At 46.2% G+C, this 18,782-nt stretch overlaps 1 protein-coding gene and 1 pseudogene across 2 annotated transcripts in view; one reads left to right on the forward strand and one right to left on the reverse strand.

The window, feature by feature from the left end:
• The window catches only part of LOC135914799 (uncharacterized), a 200,479-nt gene that overhangs the window by 146,832 nt on the left and 34,865 nt on the right, over positions 1-18,782 (reverse strand). For both annotated transcript variants that reach the window (XM_065447727.2, XM_065447728.2), the window contains exon 2: positions 1,273-1,368. In XM_065447727.2, the coding sequence (XP_065303799.1) occupies positions 1,273-1,368 (96 nt within the window). The remainder of the gene's footprint in view (positions 1-1,272; positions 1,369-18,782) is intronic.
• LOC135914805 (U2 spliceosomal RNA) lies at positions 16,521-16,702 on the forward strand (annotated as a pseudogene).

The raw sequence follows: 18,782 nt of genomic DNA on the forward strand, positions 1-18,782 counted from the left end.
TCAAGTGCGTCCGCTTTTATACAGCAGTCGTCGAATGTTCCGGACTAATCGTTCAGACCCGCGTGCCTTCCACAAAGTTCTACACCTTTCGCGTCACGCAATGAAATCAGATAACACAACGTTCGGCGGCAACAGACAGCCGGATAGAAGCATCGATAACTTTCGAGAAACTTCGGATACATGCAGGCGCGTCCCGTGCTGTGCGATTACATTTGTTAGGGGGCGAAACGTGGTCGCCCGATAAAGGTAAGTACACGTGTCAATATGCAAGTGAGGCCATCGCTAGCGGTGATCACGCGCGTCAGATTGCCCGCACTAGGCTGTCGACCTCTCAAGCGACACTGACAGCCTGACAGCGGACATCACCACGTTCGTTTTTCACGCGGTGCCTAAGTGCTCCTCTGGTGTTCATTCTGTCGGGTTGGCTTGTCAGAGAAGTTGTTACCTCGGTAAAAGAGCCCTTACTGGATCTTCCGCCAGGTCACCGACGTCACCTACGAGACTGTTCCCGTCTCGTAGACTGTGCCACCTACGATCGCTCCTAGTGATAGAGTTGACGTCAGCAGACTGAAAACGTACCAACCTCCTCCTGACATCAGTGTTAAGTGCACCGAAACGGCACTTCTACCAACGGGGGTAATGTTACGGAGCCAACACAATTCGAGAGAGACGTCCTGCCTGGAGCAGACGACGAAGAAGACGGGTCAATCTGGTGTGCATGCTGTCCACCATCTTGGTTGCAGCTGTGCACCTCAGTGTAAGTACATTGCAACTAGTGACGCCACGTGTCGTTTTGCGTACCAATATGACGCCATCGTATTGAAGTCTTCATTAAAACTTTATTATTCCACAGTTTGTGAAAAAAAAGAGAATTCTGGGGTCTCGGTCTGGGAAGAATTAGTTTGATGACCCGCAGTAATGCCACTATCTGCTTGTTCACAGTTCATACGACGGCACGTCGGGTGGTGGTGGAAATATACGTCACAACGTGAAATGAAAACATGTCATAAACTGCTGATATACACAACGCCACAGCATAAACATCTGACTCTACTTAATAACCAAAGTAATTAGCTACACCAATGCGCACATATAAACGTTGAGGGTGAAGGAGAAGCAGAATGCGGCTATGATGAATCGTAGATGACTATTCCTCTGCAATTAGCGTAAGGTGATACGATTAACTTCCTAAGAAATATGATGCCACCACTAACGTACGGAACCGGCCATTCGCCGCTCCAAATCAAAGGTCTCGATATAAGAAAAACTCACGTTGGGTAGAGATAGACTAGGTCTGAGCCGCGTGACCGCGTGGCCATCCAGAGCACTGTTAGCACCGCCGCCAAGCCACGGGGCATTCTTCTCGTCCTGCACATACGTTAGATGGCCTCAGTTTGTGACCCATATGAGGCTGACTAGCGCAGAAACAGATGCGAATCGCCTTAAAAGGCGAAGATGAAGCAGTAGTGCAAAACAGCAGCGTTAACATCGGAGAAATGGTTTGTTTGCAAGCGAGGCACCAGGCATGTGTGAAAAGCAAGAACAACGAGATAAAAAAAATAAAAACACTGTGTTTCCACGCACCATATTATTTTACAGCATATGGCTGTCGCCAATGTAAATAAAAGTCGCCGTCGTTTGAAATAAACCATTTCTTGAAACTGGGAGATCACGTTGTGTCATCCTCAGCCTTCTTTTCAAACGCTTCACATTTGTTTCATTGCTGTTCCAACAATACCAAACGACAATCTTTATGGAAACTATCTCACATGCGACTCCATCTTACTTTTATACAGCTATCTCAAACAGCGTCCTGTGGATCACAGGTAACCCACGGGACCCACATATCTGGCTATGTGACTAGATATAAGGGACCTACATATAGACAACGAAACTCGCATCTCCAGCTATTCGGCACGGGTCTCGGCTGCATGTGAAGCGTTCTATAACTATATAATTTTAACTTCACCTACGCGCAAACAAAACAGACTAAACATGATGCAGGTGTGACACCACGCACGTGCTGACACACAATAGTCAGAGCTTAATACTAGTATGTAACATATAAATGAAAAAGTAAAGGTCACGCATGATGAGAGTAGCGAAGTTGGACACAGGAACTAGTGGTGTTGTCATTCCTTCGTGTCAAGTTTTTATGTTCTCGCTGTACAGGTAAAGCAGTGTCGACCTCGCTGAGGGGCTCGCGGCCAGCGCGCATCCATTCTGGAGTGTCGGCGCACTGTAATGCGATGGCACGCGTCCAAGTTCACTTGGTGCCTCGAAACCCCGATTCTCAAATAGAGCGCGGGGCAGCACCACTGTCAATCCGCTGCTCCCGCGACGGCCGCATGCGAGGTGGCTACGATTGCGCGTAGGTTGTGTGTGGATCCCAACGGGCTTGCGAACTGCAGCTAGTGCACAGACTGTACGGAGACGTGTATGCGACTTGCTTGTGAGATGTGTGGTGCTGGTCTCGCTACGCGCTGACCTGATACCGCGTGTATGGAATACTGATGACGTAAAAACGCTGTTCAGTCGCCGGCTAGGACGCTGCTCACGGGAGCCCGTATACTGTCTTTCTAGACCAGTCCGGGTGTGATTTCCGGGTGAGCGTACTTGTGTGGTGCAAATGATGTGCCGACAGCGCCGCGAGCGCAGGAATCTGCACAGCTCTCGCAAGTGTTTATAAATATTGCAAATAATCCCTCTGCCCCCGTTTGCTCATACTTTGCCCTCTTCGGAAATTTCTCTACTGTTCCCTACGTTGTACACTTTTACTCCATTACTTGTACTTGATTCTTACCCGGTGTTCAGGTGTGAGCAGTCGACTGAACAGTCATGGAGCTTCTAGCAGGATTCTTCATCGCCTTGTCACTCTTCTCACAACGCCCAATGATATAAAAATAACGAAAGAACGCTTATACTATAGGAAGATGTGTCAAGAACACGAGATTTTTTGTCAGCGTTATAGCCAAGTCTATCTGCTCTTGCAGAAAGGAAGATTTTCTCGTCGTACACTTGAGGCAATTCGACTAGCGTACAGCTACGTAGCATGTATGCGGCCCGACAAGCTCTGTCAATGTGACGGCTTTATATTGTTTATACAAAACCTAGCTTACGCAATAGTTGTCGCGCACGCTTGCAGCCCTTTGGTGTGGTATAGTCCCATCACTTCTGAGCCGGTAATGAATAGCGCTCTGATAATGTAGTGAACATTTCTGTAACTTTAGACACGCTAAGGCCCGCACGCAGCTGCACGTAAAAACAGTTCATCGCCACGCCATTCTTTCCTACAGTATATATTTGAAGAATCTCCATGGGCGTAGCGTAACTCAACTCGTAAACCCGCCGTGGTTGCTCAGTGGCTGTGATGTTGGGCTGCTAAGAACGAGGTAGCGGGATCGAATCCCGGCCACGGCCACTGCATGTTCAATGGGAGCGAAATGCGAAAACACTCGTTTACTTAGATTTAAGCGCACGTTAATGAACCCCAGGTGGTCCAAGTTTTCGGAGTCCCCCAACACGGCGTGCCTCCTAATAAGATCCTGGCTTCGGCACGTAAAAATAGACTCTAGAATTTCCTTGGGTATCAGCTTTATGTACAAATCCAGGTCTCGGTACTGTTCGGTTCCCGGTATCCACGTGCTAGGTGGTCTAAGAAAGTTTCTATCTTGTTTTCTTACGTCTCGTCTGTCGAAAAAGAGCTCCTTGATGCGCATGCGTCTTGAAAACTCTGTTATATCTTTGTCGAGTTCGTATTCGTTTACTGCGTTGTCCGTTGGACAGAACGTTAGACCACGTTTCAGGAGATCAACTTCCTCGGGGCTTAGACTATGGGATATGTCTGCTACATTGTTGCAGTGCTCTGGATAATCGCCTGTAGGAGTATCGGTGGAGCTACGTGCTGCAGGGGTTACGTTAGTTTCTTTGGGTGGATCTGCAGCTCTAATAACTTTGTGCTGGTATTTATCTGGTAATTTTTCCTCTCTAGTTTGGATGAATTGTTCAAGTTCTCTTCTTTTCAGTGCGGATAAACTTATGCTGTCAAGATGATCAGCAATTATCAACAGCATTCCCCCATAATAAAAGCATGTTGTCGCCCCAGGTGCAAAACCTGCAGGCACCTTCAAAGTAACATTAAAATTAAAGGCACCACAAATAGTTATACACACGAAGTCAAATCTAGCTTCACTTGTACATGTTCGGATGTGATTTATATGCTTGAATGTTCCTTCTGTAAGAAACAATATATCGGTGAAACAGGACAATCAATGAACGTCAGATTAAACAGACATCACACGGACACAGCTAAAAAGCTTCCCAAAGCCATTGCCGAGCATGTCTACCAACGAGGTCATAACATTGATGAACTTAAACTGTACATCTTACAGTCAAATTTCCGTTCTGAAGGAGGAAGGAAATACAGAGAATCATACCTTATTCATACGATAGGATAGGAATACCTTTAATAAAGTGCCGGCAACCAACGGCTTAACGCGTCGTGACGCTGGCCAAGCGTCAACCCGGGGTTATACCCTACTCTGCACTACCCCAGTAGGGCCAATTTCCTTATCCTTATCACTACCTGATCCATAAGTTCAAGACATTGCACCCAATAGGCATAAATGTTTCAAAGGGAGCTTTGGAATCTATTCGCTATGCTAAATTTCAAGCTATAGGCAACAACACTTAGTTTGGTTTATTAGCGTATTTTTATTTATTACTTTTTCTTCTCTTTTCCTTTTTCCTTTTCTTCCTTTTTTTCAGCCGGCATGTCAGACGCCGTTGACACGCCGGCTAACACGCTTGCGTTGACACCTGGTTGAGAGACAGCCGGGTCCCTGACCCTGTGTACAGCATTCGTTTATTCTCAATTCTACATGCTAACACACCTGCGCTCGTTGCCGCACTCACCCGCCTACGCCTTCTCCTCTTTAGAAGAACCCCACCTATATATACTATATATATATATATATATATATATAAGCATATGTCTCCTTTAAGAAGACAAGCCCACTTGTCGAAACGTTGGCTCCTGCTTTCACCTTGTTCTGGTCGTGCTCAAACAAGATGACAGCAGTTTATATAAGATAAAAACAGAAATTTATAGATGAGAAGTTTTAGTGCATTTGGTAATGAAAAACGCACCCTTGACAGAATGCCTGAGATCCTGGATGCTTTGGAAAGCAGTGTTTCAACATGCGCAGTCCATGACGTGTGTTCTTCGAAACTTACACCTTAAACAGTTACGTACAAGTCTGCGAATGCGGCACATGGGTGGATTTTGCCCCATGAACATTCTGGGGCATTTGTGTACCTGACTTACGTCTATCGCTGCGGGGTTGGCTCGTGCCACTTACGTCGACTGAAGTGGATTTGACCGCGAACGTAACGCGAATAGACTGGTGGGCAACGAACCCTCCCTAATGGCGTTACTGCGGCCAGAGTGGAGACCCTCGCTCTGCAATAAGCCAGGAGAAATGTAGGGTAGCAGGGAGGCTCGACATTAGAGAGAGAGGCAAGGAACCGATGTTCAGAACCCGGAGAATAATATGGATGCGCGCCCGATTGGCAGGGAGGTGTGGAGGACTAGCGACATTCTGGTGGGATTGGTGAGGTGGAATAGAATGCGACGAGGGGCCGCCCTTAAGGAGAAGCCAAGCCAGTGGAATCCAGGGGTGCTGTGAGGGAAGGCAAGAATTCGGCAGGCGTATGGCCGCATGCCAGCTCCAGAGAAGAAAACAGTGGTGACCCGAGGTTCAACGCAGGACGAAGCAGCCCTCACGCTCACTCTCGCAGGCAAAACGCTGCAGCGATCAGAAAAATCAGTGCGCGTTCTCGGGATACCTAAAAATAAAAAGGTGGACGAGAAATACAGATTCCTAGATTTTTAAAGGTACCCGCAGTGATATTTATACACTCTTACTTGATCTATTAGGTTATTGTTGCTGCCGGCACCCTAGATATATACGCACTGCCAAAGATAACGTTTAATTTAACTAGGTTAATTTGTTTACACGCACAAAGGTTGAAAAGAAAATATTCGCTAATTTACTCAGAAGCAGAATCTTAAGTCAGTGTACCACTCGTGAAATGTGCTGTAGGGAATCTGGGTTCAAATTTGCAGAAACAAATAGACGTTGCATGGTATCATCCTGGGTGTACCATTGCACCTTTCGAATTGTTGTGCACTAATTCAATTATTGGTTTTCGAATAACAAGTATTCTAGAGAACTCTTTAATATTTTGCTCCCGCTTAAGCAATATCCTCCGCCAAACCAAGGAAAACAATTTCGAAAGACTTCTGAGGCCTTCGAAAGAGCACAATAACTTAGAAAAACGACAGAGATATCAATGTGTTGTGAAGAAGCCATGGATATGAGGGAAATGCATGGTGTGTATACCTTGGGAAGTTGTACAGGTAGGCTCCGTTGACGTAATGACTATATTTAAAAAAATGGGAATCTCTGAGAGGCGAATTCCCTTCGAATAATAGGTAACTAAGCAGATTGCGAATATTACGTGACGTACAAGCTGGTACAGGTGAATAATAATTCAACTGCGAATTATTATTGTTTGGAACCAATACAGAAATGCGAATATTTTAAGTACTACACATATTCTCAAGAAGCTTTAACAAAACATAGTTGCAAAAGTGGTTGTTTTCTATAGTTACAGTGTGTGAGGCACCAAAGAAGCACGGTGCCTGCTTCAGTTGAACGTCTGCAAGAAATGTCCCGCACTGCATAGCGCAGACGTAGGCTTTGTAGCTTGAGCGCATTTCATTCCAGGAATTATTTCCCGCATCCGTTCTCAGCCAAGCGCAACTCCCGAGGGAAAAACGTAATACTCTTCACAATTCCGTAAGCCTGTCGCTGCGACAAGGATGCTTGGTACGTGACAAGGGGGTGAAAGAAAAATAAAACTCATAACAAAATGGCGCCTCGTGAAGCGCAGTTTTCGGCAAAATGCCTTGGCATCCCGTAGGGCCGTCTAAAACAATGCTGTCATTCTTTCGCTGCCGTCATTCAACAGTCAGACTGCTTTCCAGCAGCAGACAGTTCCTGTACGGTTCATGAAAACCAAGGCAAAATAAGAATCCCTGTGACACAAAAATCTTGTTGAGCTTTAAATATCACACAAAAAAGCTGATCTGTACAAAAGCTAACACATAAAATCTTCTCTGGAATGAAAGGCCTGAATTGGCGTAACAATTTTTTTCTCTTCTTTTTTCATTTAGTAAGTGATCAATAGTCCGAAGGGCACATTATCGCAGAGATCAGCCTGCCTGAGGGCTGGATGACAGGAAAGCAATAAAAAAAGAAATAGCAACTCTTGCGTTAGTATACCGCCCAATGCTGTGTATTTTTTCAACGCCGTACAGTGCGCGGCCAAAGCCTGTAGAAATACACGAGAATTCTTATTTTTTTATTCGCCGAAGTGTTCAATTTACACATGACAGCCTTCAGAAGTTTTTAGAGAACCAACTCGAAAGGCCAACTACTGTTCCTGTCCGGTACCTCAGATGACAAATATTAAGAGTCCTGTCTCTCCAGAAACTAAGGATTTCTATGGAGATCCACTTCGGAGAACTTATAGAAGTTTGCAATGTATTGTTGCTGTCCCGGTCACGGAGGCTGCATTTCGATAGGGGTGATATGCGAAAACACCCGTGTGCTTAATGTAGGTGCACAATGACTTTTCTTGGGCGAGTTGGTGTTTTCTGAATGACATGGTAACAAAGCGCAAAAAAATAACAGAAAAGGAAGATTGTAGGTGACAGACAGAAGTGAAAAAGGCGGCGCTCTAAGTTTTTTTAGCCGCATTACCATGTCCTTTAATTTAGGTTCCCTTTGAAAAACCTTGGTCCAAATTGATTCGGAGTCCCCCACTATGGCATGCCGAATAATCAGATCGTTGTTTTGGAACGTAAAACCCCATATCTTTATTAAATTGTTGTGTCGTCTTTTTTTTGCGGAAAAGCAACTCAAGTGATCTTGCGCCAAGCACGAAATGTTGTTTTTCGCCAAGTTCAAATTGTAATTAAAGATGCTTACATCACTCGTGGGGAAGTACTAAAGCCATATTAGGGATAAAATGTGGCGTTGTAGTGATGTTGAACAACCTCAATGGCACAATGCAAGTCACCGAACTGTTAATTGCGCGAAGCTTTGCCCCACAAACCAGTTAAAATTTAGCAAAATGATACCGACGGCGGACACTCGTCACTCGGGTAAATCTGATCCGCGGGTCATTCGTGTCGGCTATTTATTCTTGACTCACGGAAAGTTCCAGGCCAATCGCTCGTGCTCGCAAAATTTCTAGAATGCACAGTATTCGCGTCACGCATGTGATCTGATTACATATGGTTCGGCAGCAACACAGAAAACAGATAAAATCGGCTACGAGAATGGAGAATACTAAAATAAACTCAAACGCGTCCTATGCCAAGCAATACAGCTTAACAGTTAGCCGGTGAAAAGCGGTTATAGAAAAAAAGACAAACGTGTACATCTGTTATATCTATCAGCTGTATTAAATTACGCATGGCTACAGGGGTCACTAAAATTATACTTGAATTTTAAATACAAGCAACTGAACATTATATATCTGCAGGAAATTGTTCATAAGTTTTCTCCGAGCGCATTTTGTGAAATTTTATACGCCAAGGTTGCAACCAAAAATCTGAAAAACTTACGAACGATGACCGCCATTAAATATTATAAGCTGGGAGTACATTTGAATGGATTGGTTTCAAATCAATGCTTGAAAATAGGTTAAGTAATGAGCTTCGACCTTCTTTCACTAATGCTGTAAAGAGAACAAGTGAATGGTCCTGGGCAGCATGAAAATGTTACGTTTAGGACTGAATGTTGCGAATAAAAGCAGCGAGGAAAAAAAAGTGTCGCCCATACATCACAAGCAGGCGATAATCGTGTTCACTAAAGACAAGGTTACGAATCGATCTCTTCCGTTCGCCTGTGCTATCTGAACCAGTTCACCAGATATCACAGCAGCATAAATTAGTCTCAGAGCCACGCAATTTGTTTAGAAAGCTATGCGCTGGTTCCCGATTTTTGGGCATCCTCCCAACTGACGGTGGTGAGATCAAGTAAACGTGCAGTTGCAAAGCAGCAGTGCAGCAGACGACACAGCGCAAGGTCATCAGCGCCGTTGAAGCACCGTTACCGCGCGTCTACACAAGCCGTCTACGTTTATGTTTAGCAGTGTTAGCCGTGCCAGTTTTCTTCTGTTTTTCGCTTGATTCAACTTAATGTATTATTCGTGGAACTTGTCCACCAGTTCTTGTAGCCATGCCCCACAGGCACAACAATATCACAGCTTTAAAGAAGGAAGCCATTCCCACAGATAAACAATTACTGCAGAAACCACCGTGAACGCATAACCTCTGCGACAGATGCACATACTCCTTTAACTAGGCCTTGTTAGTTGGTTAATTTGGGTTTAATGGCGCGAAAGCGACAAAGGCCATGCAGCGCCAGTCACAAGACTACAAAATCAAATGTTAAGGCAGCAAAGGCGGCGTTAGTTTAATTACTAAGTTTCCTCTAAAACTCGAACAAGTGAGTGATAGGCACTTGCGGGGCATCTCCCGATATTGAGACAGGGTGTAAAGGTATATGCAAGTTGTACAAATTGTGTAAATTTTTCCGCCTCTCTCATTCATTATGTGGACTTGTCATAATAATGTGGATTACTATAAGCGATTCATGCCATTTCTCGCTAGCTGCTGGGGTTTGTTTTCGATGTAGAAAATATTGTCTTGCATGCATGTGCCCAATACGAAGTCGACATAAGATCGCCTCATAGAATCGTTCTTGGTGACTGCCCCATTTCCACTCGCCAAGCAGGGGTTAGTCACATGTTACTTGTTATTTGTGCACGAGTTCCATTCTTATTGCCGCTTTGATGCCAGGGCCTTACGAGTCGCATGAACACTGTCCTTGTATGGACCTCTTATGCGAGTTATGCTTTTTTGTGCTGCCATGGACGCGCATCTATCTTCTGCTTCATTCGATCGTACCCCAACATGGCTTGAGACCCAGCAGAATCCCATGGTTCTTCCGTATTTGTTATTAAAGACCATGTTTAAGATATCGCCAAGCAGAGGTTCAGACGCGGAGTTTAAGTTTATAGCTCTAAGTGAACCTAACGAAGCGGTATAAACGATAGCATTCTTCTGCTTGCAGGTGGTAATTTTTTAAACAGCCGTCCACGTCCCATAAACTTCGGTGGTCCAAATCCGAATGCTATTTTCGCAATTTTTTGTTGTGGTTCCGATACCCACGTATTCGCGTGTTTTGGAGCCATCATTGTAACGTTCCCTGCAATTTTTATATTTTTCTTCAATAGCTCGGAATTGTTGTATTATGTGTTTTGTTGGGTGCCTTTTTTCTTTAGCTGCGTTAGTGTGCAATCACATAGCTGTCTAAAATGGCGCCACGGAGGCAACGTTTGTGGCCTATCAGCAACCTGCAGGACCTCTTGAGGAACATCGCAAGTCTGACAGTACTCCTCGTATCGTAAGAGAAGGCGCCGAATCATCTTAGGTTTATTTGGGTAGTGTAAGCGTGAGTTGCATTGTGGGACGATGTTGTAGCGTATGTGCTGCAGTGATGACTGAACTCTGAGCAAAGAGGAAAAAGCGAGCAACGCTCGGTGCGGCAGTCAGAAAGGCTCATTACAGTCAGCGTATAAACTTGGGACAAGTGATGTTCTGTAAGCATCACTTGCGAGTCGCAGTTCAAGGTTATGTACTGAATCAAGTCGTCGAATGTAGGAATGTCTGGCTGACCCCCAAACTACGCAGCCATAGTCCAGGAGGCTGCGCAGAATAGAGCGGTAAATATGTAGGAGGCACGTTCGGTCAGAACCTCAGTGCTTATTGGATACCACTTTCAGAATACTAAGCGCTTCATTCGAGTTAATTTTCGTTGTATTTTTATCGGTCAGGAAGTTAAGATTACTCCCAAGAATTTGTATTCTTATTTCAGTGGCAGAGCCACATCATTAAATTTTAGAACCGGGTCTAAGCACAATCCTCGTTCTTGCGAGAATAGCACTGTACAAGTTTTTTGAGTAGAGAAGCGGAAGCCATTCCTCTCAGCCCGCTGTGTTAGCTTATATATTGTGATCTGGAGCTGCCTTCGACATGTTGGTAAATGTGAGGAGTGGCATGCTATTTACAGATCATGGACGTATATGGAGTGCATAACTGAGGGGGCAATGACTTTCTTATGTTGAATTTCAATGGCGGAGTCGGAGCAAGTTTTTCTGCTCGTTTCGGAGCAAGTTTGTTTCAATGGCAGAGTGAGGGCGGGAGTAAGGTGTTCTAATGAGGGAGTCAGAGTGGATTGAGAGCGGGAGTCACTCCGTGGAGCAGAAAAAGATGCTCCGCCAAAATCGGCGGAGTGGACCGGAACACTGCGTGACGTATTTCCTTTACCACGTTTGTGTGCTGGGAGGCGCCACCGGTCACGACTCGCGAGGAAGCAAAAGCTGCTGTACGCTTGGCGAAATATCCATTCCGCACTTAAAAGAAAAAAAAACAGGTGAATGGCACTGATGAGACAAGTGACCGGTGCGGCGGTGCTGGGAGCAAATAGCGGAAGTAAATGAAAACACGCAAGGGATCCTGGGTAACTCGGCGATAGAAGTTCCGCTTCCGCCTTCCTCTGGCGGCGCAGGTCGTGTTCCACTCGCGGATTTGGAGGCGTTGCTCTACGCCAGAGTTGAGTGCTCGCTCGCGGAGTCTGTCGGCTGCTCCAACTCCGCCAATGGAATACAACATTAATAGAGTTAATTTTTACTATAAAGGGTGCTGTGCTAAGTATGCAACACTGTAACACGCCGTTTTTCTGGATAAATATGCGCGAGATCACAGTGCTCGGCGGATTTGGGATGTTCTGTTGCACATGAAATGAGCGTGACAGTTTAGAATTTTGCAACGGATTCCTAAAGCAGCGAAGTCAGGTAAGATTCCAAATCTCCAAGTGGAGTCATACGCTCGTTCTAAACCGAACACTGTCAGGCAGTGCTTTTTGTGTAGCAATGCTCCACGTAAGTCCGACGAGGTGGTCAGTCGTCGAACAGCCTTTTTTATACCCGAATTGATGAGAAGCAATAAAGTTCCATATGTGAAGAGTGAATGTTAATCCCTCACTCACAATATTTTCGTACGATTTAGCCAGATAGCTTGTCAGGGTGATGGGTGCGAAGCTGCTAGGGGATGCGAGGCATTTACGTGCATTGAAAAAAGCACAACTGTTGCTTTTTTCTAATCTCTTGGGATAATTCTAGACTGAAATTATTGAAAAATTTAAGGAGAGCATCAGCGGATGCTTGAGACATATCTGCGAGCATGAAATAACGGACCCGGTCATGACCTACTGCAGTTCTTTACAGCGAAGCTTTTAAGGGCTAGTCCCCCTGGATCGTATCCGTGTGTAGACGCAGAGCACCTCATACGTGGGCCGATCCCCAAGATTGTGCAATGCCGGGCCGACCGCGGCGGAGGTGAAGCAGACACTAAGGACTCCCAATACGCGGGCCGGTCCCGAAGATAGTGCTATGCCTGCCCGGCCCATGGCGGAGTTGGAGCAAATGCTAACCACTCCCCATACGTGTGCCTATACCGAAGATGGTGCACAACCAGGCCGACCCGCGATGGAGGTGAAGCAGGCGTTAAGGACTCTCCATACGTGGGCCGATCCCGAGGAGTGTGCAATGCCGGGCCTACCCGCGGATGAGGTGCAGTTCGCTATTAAGATGCCCACAGAGGCACCTACACTGGTCATCCTTCTACAAGGAGGAAAAGGACACTGATTTTTTTTTCCAACACAGAGTACTCTCTTCCTGTAAAGTGAATAGTTGTCTTCTTCCATTGACGCACAAGAAGCTGGTAATTTCTCCTATTTCTGCTGACGATTTGTACTTTAGGAACGTGTTTGAATAGTTGGGCGAGCTAGAGACGTTATAAAGTGCTCCCAAACATATTCGCTTGTTCTTGGACTGTTCTATTGATGGTGTAGATAAGGGTATCGTGTATGATGAGTAGTCCCCGCTGAACTTCCTGACCTGTTCACACAATATTTTGGATGTGATGGTGCTAGTATTTGTAGATATGTATTTCTGCCATGGCACTTCTTTGGCTTTTCTCTGAGTATATAGAAATTTCACTTTGGCTTCTTTGAAACTCTGGAAGTTGCAATATGTTGCGCATCTATGGAAGGTACCCCAGGCCTTGTTTTGCTGCTTTCTTGAATGGGTGCATTCAGTGTCCCCCAAGGATACAGCTTTTTTCGAGCAATGCCAGAACACTGAAGAATACCCTTTTCAGCTGCGGCAATTATACAATTAGTGAATTTTTCATTTTACATCAGAGCTTAGGTCGGTCAAAAGGAGTTCCTCCAGCCTGGAACTTTCTGCGAAAACAGATCAGTCTGCTGCTTTTAATTTCAAACAGTTTGTTTATGAGAAATAATGGGCAGCGTTGATGTGAATTTCATAATATCAGTCAAATAATCACTGCCACTTAAAGTGTCCAGTTCTTCCCATTTAAAATTGGTAAAAAGATCCGTTGGGCAAAATGCTAAATCAAGGCAGCTACACATTACGTGAACTCGGTGAAATATAGGTTGGCGCATTTGAGTTCAAAAGACTTGTTAAAATAAAAAAATCGATAAGTTCTCCTAATTGGTCATTTTTATAGCTGCCCCAAAGAGTGGAATGAGCGTTAAATTCTCCGTCTAAAAGAAAGGCTCCGGCAACAAGTCTGTTACATTTTCTGACTCCCGAGAAGTAAGATGAATATGGGGAGGAATGTACAGCGAACAGATGGTGACCGTCTTAAATGATAAAACGTTGATCCCTACAGCCTCGTATGGAGTATTTAAAAGAATGTTCCGTGTGGGAATATCACCTTGCACAATAATAGCGATATGTCCTGATAGACGGCTGGAGTGTTCGCGGTCCTTTCGAACCAAAATAAAACCTTAAAGAAAATGTGAATTTCTGGGGGACTAAGTTCGTTTCTTGAAGGTAGAATGCTACGGGCGATAAATTATTTATGATGTCTAATGTCACTTAGATTATATATTGCGCTTCTGCAATTCAATGTATGAGGCAATTCCAATGTATGACGAAAGCCAAAATATTTGCTTATGTATGTGCGCTCTGAAGTTAAGTCGACCTCCTTCACTTTCTCCAAGGCGCTGGATGATGAAGAGCCAGGCTCCAAGACGCACGTCTCGGGCCGTGGAGTTCGGTTCAAATTTGGGCCCTGCGGCACTGCGGTCTTGGATAAAGATGGAGCAGCACTGGCTGCAGCCACCAAGGGGGCCGGTAGAGTTTCTGCACGAGTACCGGCCGTGGACGCTGTAGCCTCCTGAAACCGCTGTAGAGCTGTTTCCTGCCGAGACGCACTCGCATAGCTTACTTGAGGTTAGTGCCCTAGCCTTTTCCTCGCTTTATACAGTAATTCGATTATTTCTTTTTCTCCTTTCCTGCAAGGGTAGCTCCGTTAGTAAGCTGGATGATCGCTCTTGCAATTGACCCATCGTGTGGGAACATTGCAATTATAAGAAGGATGGTCATTGGCACCGCATTTCGCGCACGTTTCTTTGCCTCTGCGTGATCCTACATCAAGTGAAGTGGGTACAGTGCAGGTACCAAATGTCAATTTCACAAGTTTCGTGGGGATCTCTTGGTCATTTCGTCGTAGCGCGATTCTTTGTACCTTAACTAGGTTTTGCTCCTGAAATACTTAAAGGAGCTGCTCGTCACTGAGGTTCTGGAATTTTTTTATATAGCTCCCTGCTTGTGTTGAGTGAGCGATGTAGAGACATGATGACTTTAATGTCACCGATACTGGTCAGTTTAGCGAGCTTTTCAACTTGATCTTTCGTGGTCAGTTCGAGGAGGAGGCCTCCGCTAGCCGTCTTTGAGGCTTTGTAGCCAAATCCAATCGTGTTCGCTAGGCATTTAGAAACTAGGAGTGGTAACAGTTTTCTTACGGTTGTGTTGCCTTCACTGTGGAAAACATGGTAATTTGGAAAAATGTCTTCGTTTGGTTTCAAAAACAACTGGAAAGTTACTTTGCTGGGACCTCTGTTCAGACACCGGTCTGGAAGTCGGGGTAACGCTTCTACCATAACATGGTTTCGAAATTCGGCGGCGGCAGTAGGCACCCACCACCGAGCCTAACAAGGGGACGCTACAGGTTCCGAAAAACTTGCAGACGCCAGCTGTACACCGCCACAATAACTTAATTTATATGCCCAAGAGTGGATATAATAAACACAGTTAAGCCTTGCCGCCCGGAAATTCAAAAGGAAGAATAAGTGAGTAGGAGACAGGAAAGGTGGAAAATGAGAGAGAAAAAAAAAGATTGAAGACGGGGACAGGAAAAGCGACTGTCAATTTCCTCCAGGTCAGTCAGTTTGGAGGTGCCTTCTACGAGAGGCCAAAGATGGCTGTCGCCTCCGCCGGGGGGCATTAAGGGTTCAAACAACCGGCATCGACTCAACCCCCAAGATGCCCCTTTCTCCAGGCACGGCTAAGCAGCGCACGACTGTTCGCGAGAGGGTCCGTCCGTCGTGTGTTCGGGTATGTGGTGTCGCAAAGTACCAAACGCCAGATAACGAAGACGCCCCTGCGGTGGCTAAGCATTGTGATTTCACGATGCTGTCCCTATGGAAAGCTTCAGCGCACAGTGCCCCATACTTTTGGTTCACTGTAGTTTGTATTTTTTATTGTCAGCTTCACACGCTATTTCTCACTTGATTCGTCCCATTCCTCCGCGCTTGTGCACGCATACTGTTTTCAAATCTTAGTGCCATAATTATGGGACCTAATTGTTTTTCACTACGCGTGTGTTAAAGAAACATCAGTGCCATTCCACTGTGAAAGTGGATGACCAGCGAAGCTCTGTGTGCGGACCCGTTTAATCGTGAACTGTTCATTGCCGAGCGTCTAACGCTGTGTGCAGATAAATGTGGGGCGGGGTGCGACCAGTCACTCCTCCACGATGTTGAGCCTCGGAAGATGATGAGGAACCGGGGGGTACACATTCTCATGTATTGCTGCAAAACGCGGCACACCTTTGAATAACGAATGTCGGCACGTAGAACCAACACGCTCCTCATGACACTCCGAGGGCACAAACTGCTTCACCGTAACAGGGAAATCGTGCGTTGGTCCACGTCCCGCAGTACAGTAATGGTTGTGAGGTCCTTCGAAAACCACAAGCTGTCTCACACAACACAGGCCACACAATATTCGTTCCCCATAAACTCCCTCTGAATCCTGGCCGTTGCTCCGGTGAAACTTTTTAAGGTTGCTAGATCAGGGCCACATGGATAGTTCACATTTCATTCCACCTCGCGGCCCTGGCGGGCAGCACGTTTACGGGACCGCCACCATGGCAGAGCGGAAGGAATAGAAAAGAGATACGCAGGGGCTTGGAACGACAACAAGGACAGGGCGGTACGAACGTAGACATGGCCGACGCGGGTGAAAGCATATTATATGTTCTTATCAGCTTAATATCTGACACGGGTGGTATTTGGACCTAAGATAGTAAACTTATTTCTGCAAGTTGGCGGAGTGCTTAAAGCCTGCTTCAGCTCCGCCGCGGGTCGGCCCGGTATTGCACCATTGAAACGTGTGCTTCTTTAGCTTTCTCGGGTGAGCGCTTTTTACCCTCTAACAAATGCTTTCGCTCAGCGCAGGACGCCCCTCCATGTACCGGAAGTTTCTCAAATGTTGTAGGTGGTTCTATCCCCTATCTGTTGTCGCGGAACTTTGTAGAATGCATGAGTGACGCGAATTGTGTAGTACTTTCTGGAAGAAACACGGGCACCACCAATTACTCTACTACATTCGATGACTCATCTACCAAATCCGACGCGCTTGAACGGTTCATCAGGCTTCGAAGATCGCTGGCTGTGTTCGTCGCTATCATTGTGCTTTGAGTTTAACTTGTTTTTGTGGGCACAGGTTCGCCCTATAAAAACAAACTTCGTTCCTTCAATGAAAATTCCGCTACTGTGTTCTTTACCGGTGATGCTACGTGACATGTGGTCGAAGTGCTAGCGCGCTCATGTAGCGAAGAACCCCGCAAAGCCGTGATCCATGCCCGTAACCTGAGGGCATCACCAACGTCGCGAAGGGCCATCCAGCTAGCTGTAGGCAGCAAGCACTGCTACCAGAATACGGACCTCTTCCCGAGAAGACCGCAGGGATAAAGCCCAAGTCTGCAACCCCAATGGCTGTCGCAGAGTACGCCGTGCTGCTGCAACAAGCTCGGGACCCACCAACCTTCCATGAATCATCGGCTGAAGGCCCAAAAACCCGGCCTGAGACGTAGGAAAGTATTGCGACATTCAACTACTCGAACTCCAACGACAAACTGCGCCATATACCGGGTGTTCAAAATTAAGGGGCCATATGAAGTAAAACTATTCCACTACGTTTTTATTCCATTGATTGATTGATTGAAAACCTTATTGTTCGACCGATCTGGGGTGCCCGCCTCTTAACCTACACGTAGGTAGGGGGGGGGGAGGAGGACGAAGCAGTCCCCGCGCGTTGAGGACGGTGAGTGTTCACGGCCTCAACGGCCAGGCAGATTGCTCGACGCTGGTCGTTTTCAGCCTCGCTCTGGGCCAAGGCCTCCCAGGCTTCTCTACTGTCAATGTTTTCCTTGACCCCTGGGAAGCCAGCACACTCCATATTATATGGCCTAGCGTACCTTTTTGCTTACAAATTTTGCAGACGGCGTCGTTATAGTCCCTCGTCTGTGTTAGGTAGATCCAATGTGGTGATGTATAATTGTTTCCCTGGAGGCGTCGCCAAATGCGAGCGTCCTCCAGAGAGAGAGAGATCGATGCGGAGGCAGAAAGATTCTTCTTTCGGCTTTGTAATGATCGACAATTTCCGTGTACGTGATGATGCTTTCTTTTATCCCTGGAACTGGCTGCTCTAGAGTTGTCCGGTGGTAGAGTGCTCGGGTGAGCTCTTGAGCGGCTTCGTTACCTGGGACTTCTTCATGGGCCGGTACCCAAGTAAAAGTTATGTCCCTCCTTGGAGGATTTTTGAGTAGAATGTGGAGAGCTTCTTCCGAGATTCTCCCTTTGTTAAAATTTCGAATAGCTAATTTGTTATCGCATAATATTACTCCCGCTTTTGTACCCGTACAAGTGAGCGCTACTGCAACCTCCTCGGCTGTACAGGCGTCTTTCGTGCACGTGGAGCATGCTATCTTAACGCACCCGTCGCCATCAACCACCGTCGATACCGCAGCCCCGTCTCCGCCGCAAGCGGCGTATACGTACGCTACGTTATTCGCCGGTGTGTTTTTTAGCTTATTTACTAGAGCCTTAGCCCAGTGAGCTCTCCTCTCTTTGTTATAGATAGGATGCATACTTTTAGGTAGGAGGGGCGATTCGGTAGGAGGTAGGAGGGGCGATCCATCTTTATTAAGAATCGCTTCTATTGCACCGAATTTCTCGCATAGCCTAGCTATTGTCGTGCCTAATGTATCCATCGACGTGCTTAGGGCGTCTATCTTGCAAGATTGTTGGTTCACTTGCACCTGTAATAGCGCAGTTGCTTGTCCATTCTGTAGCTGTCGTGCTTTCATGGTTTTGTTCTCCTTGTGCATTTTCATCAGCCACGTTTCAATTTTCTTTTGCCAGCTCGCCAGCGGGTCCGTCTCCCCCGCATTACGTTTGGAAGGGGGTTGCCTCTTAAAATCCACA

The sequence above is a fragment of the Dermacentor albipictus genome, chromosome 5 (genome assembly GCF_038994185.2).
Source record: "Dermacentor albipictus isolate Rhodes 1998 colony chromosome 5, USDA_Dalb.pri_finalv2, whole genome shotgun sequence".
Classification (NCBI taxonomy): Eukaryota; Metazoa; Arthropoda; class Arachnida; order Ixodida; family Ixodidae; genus Dermacentor; species Dermacentor albipictus.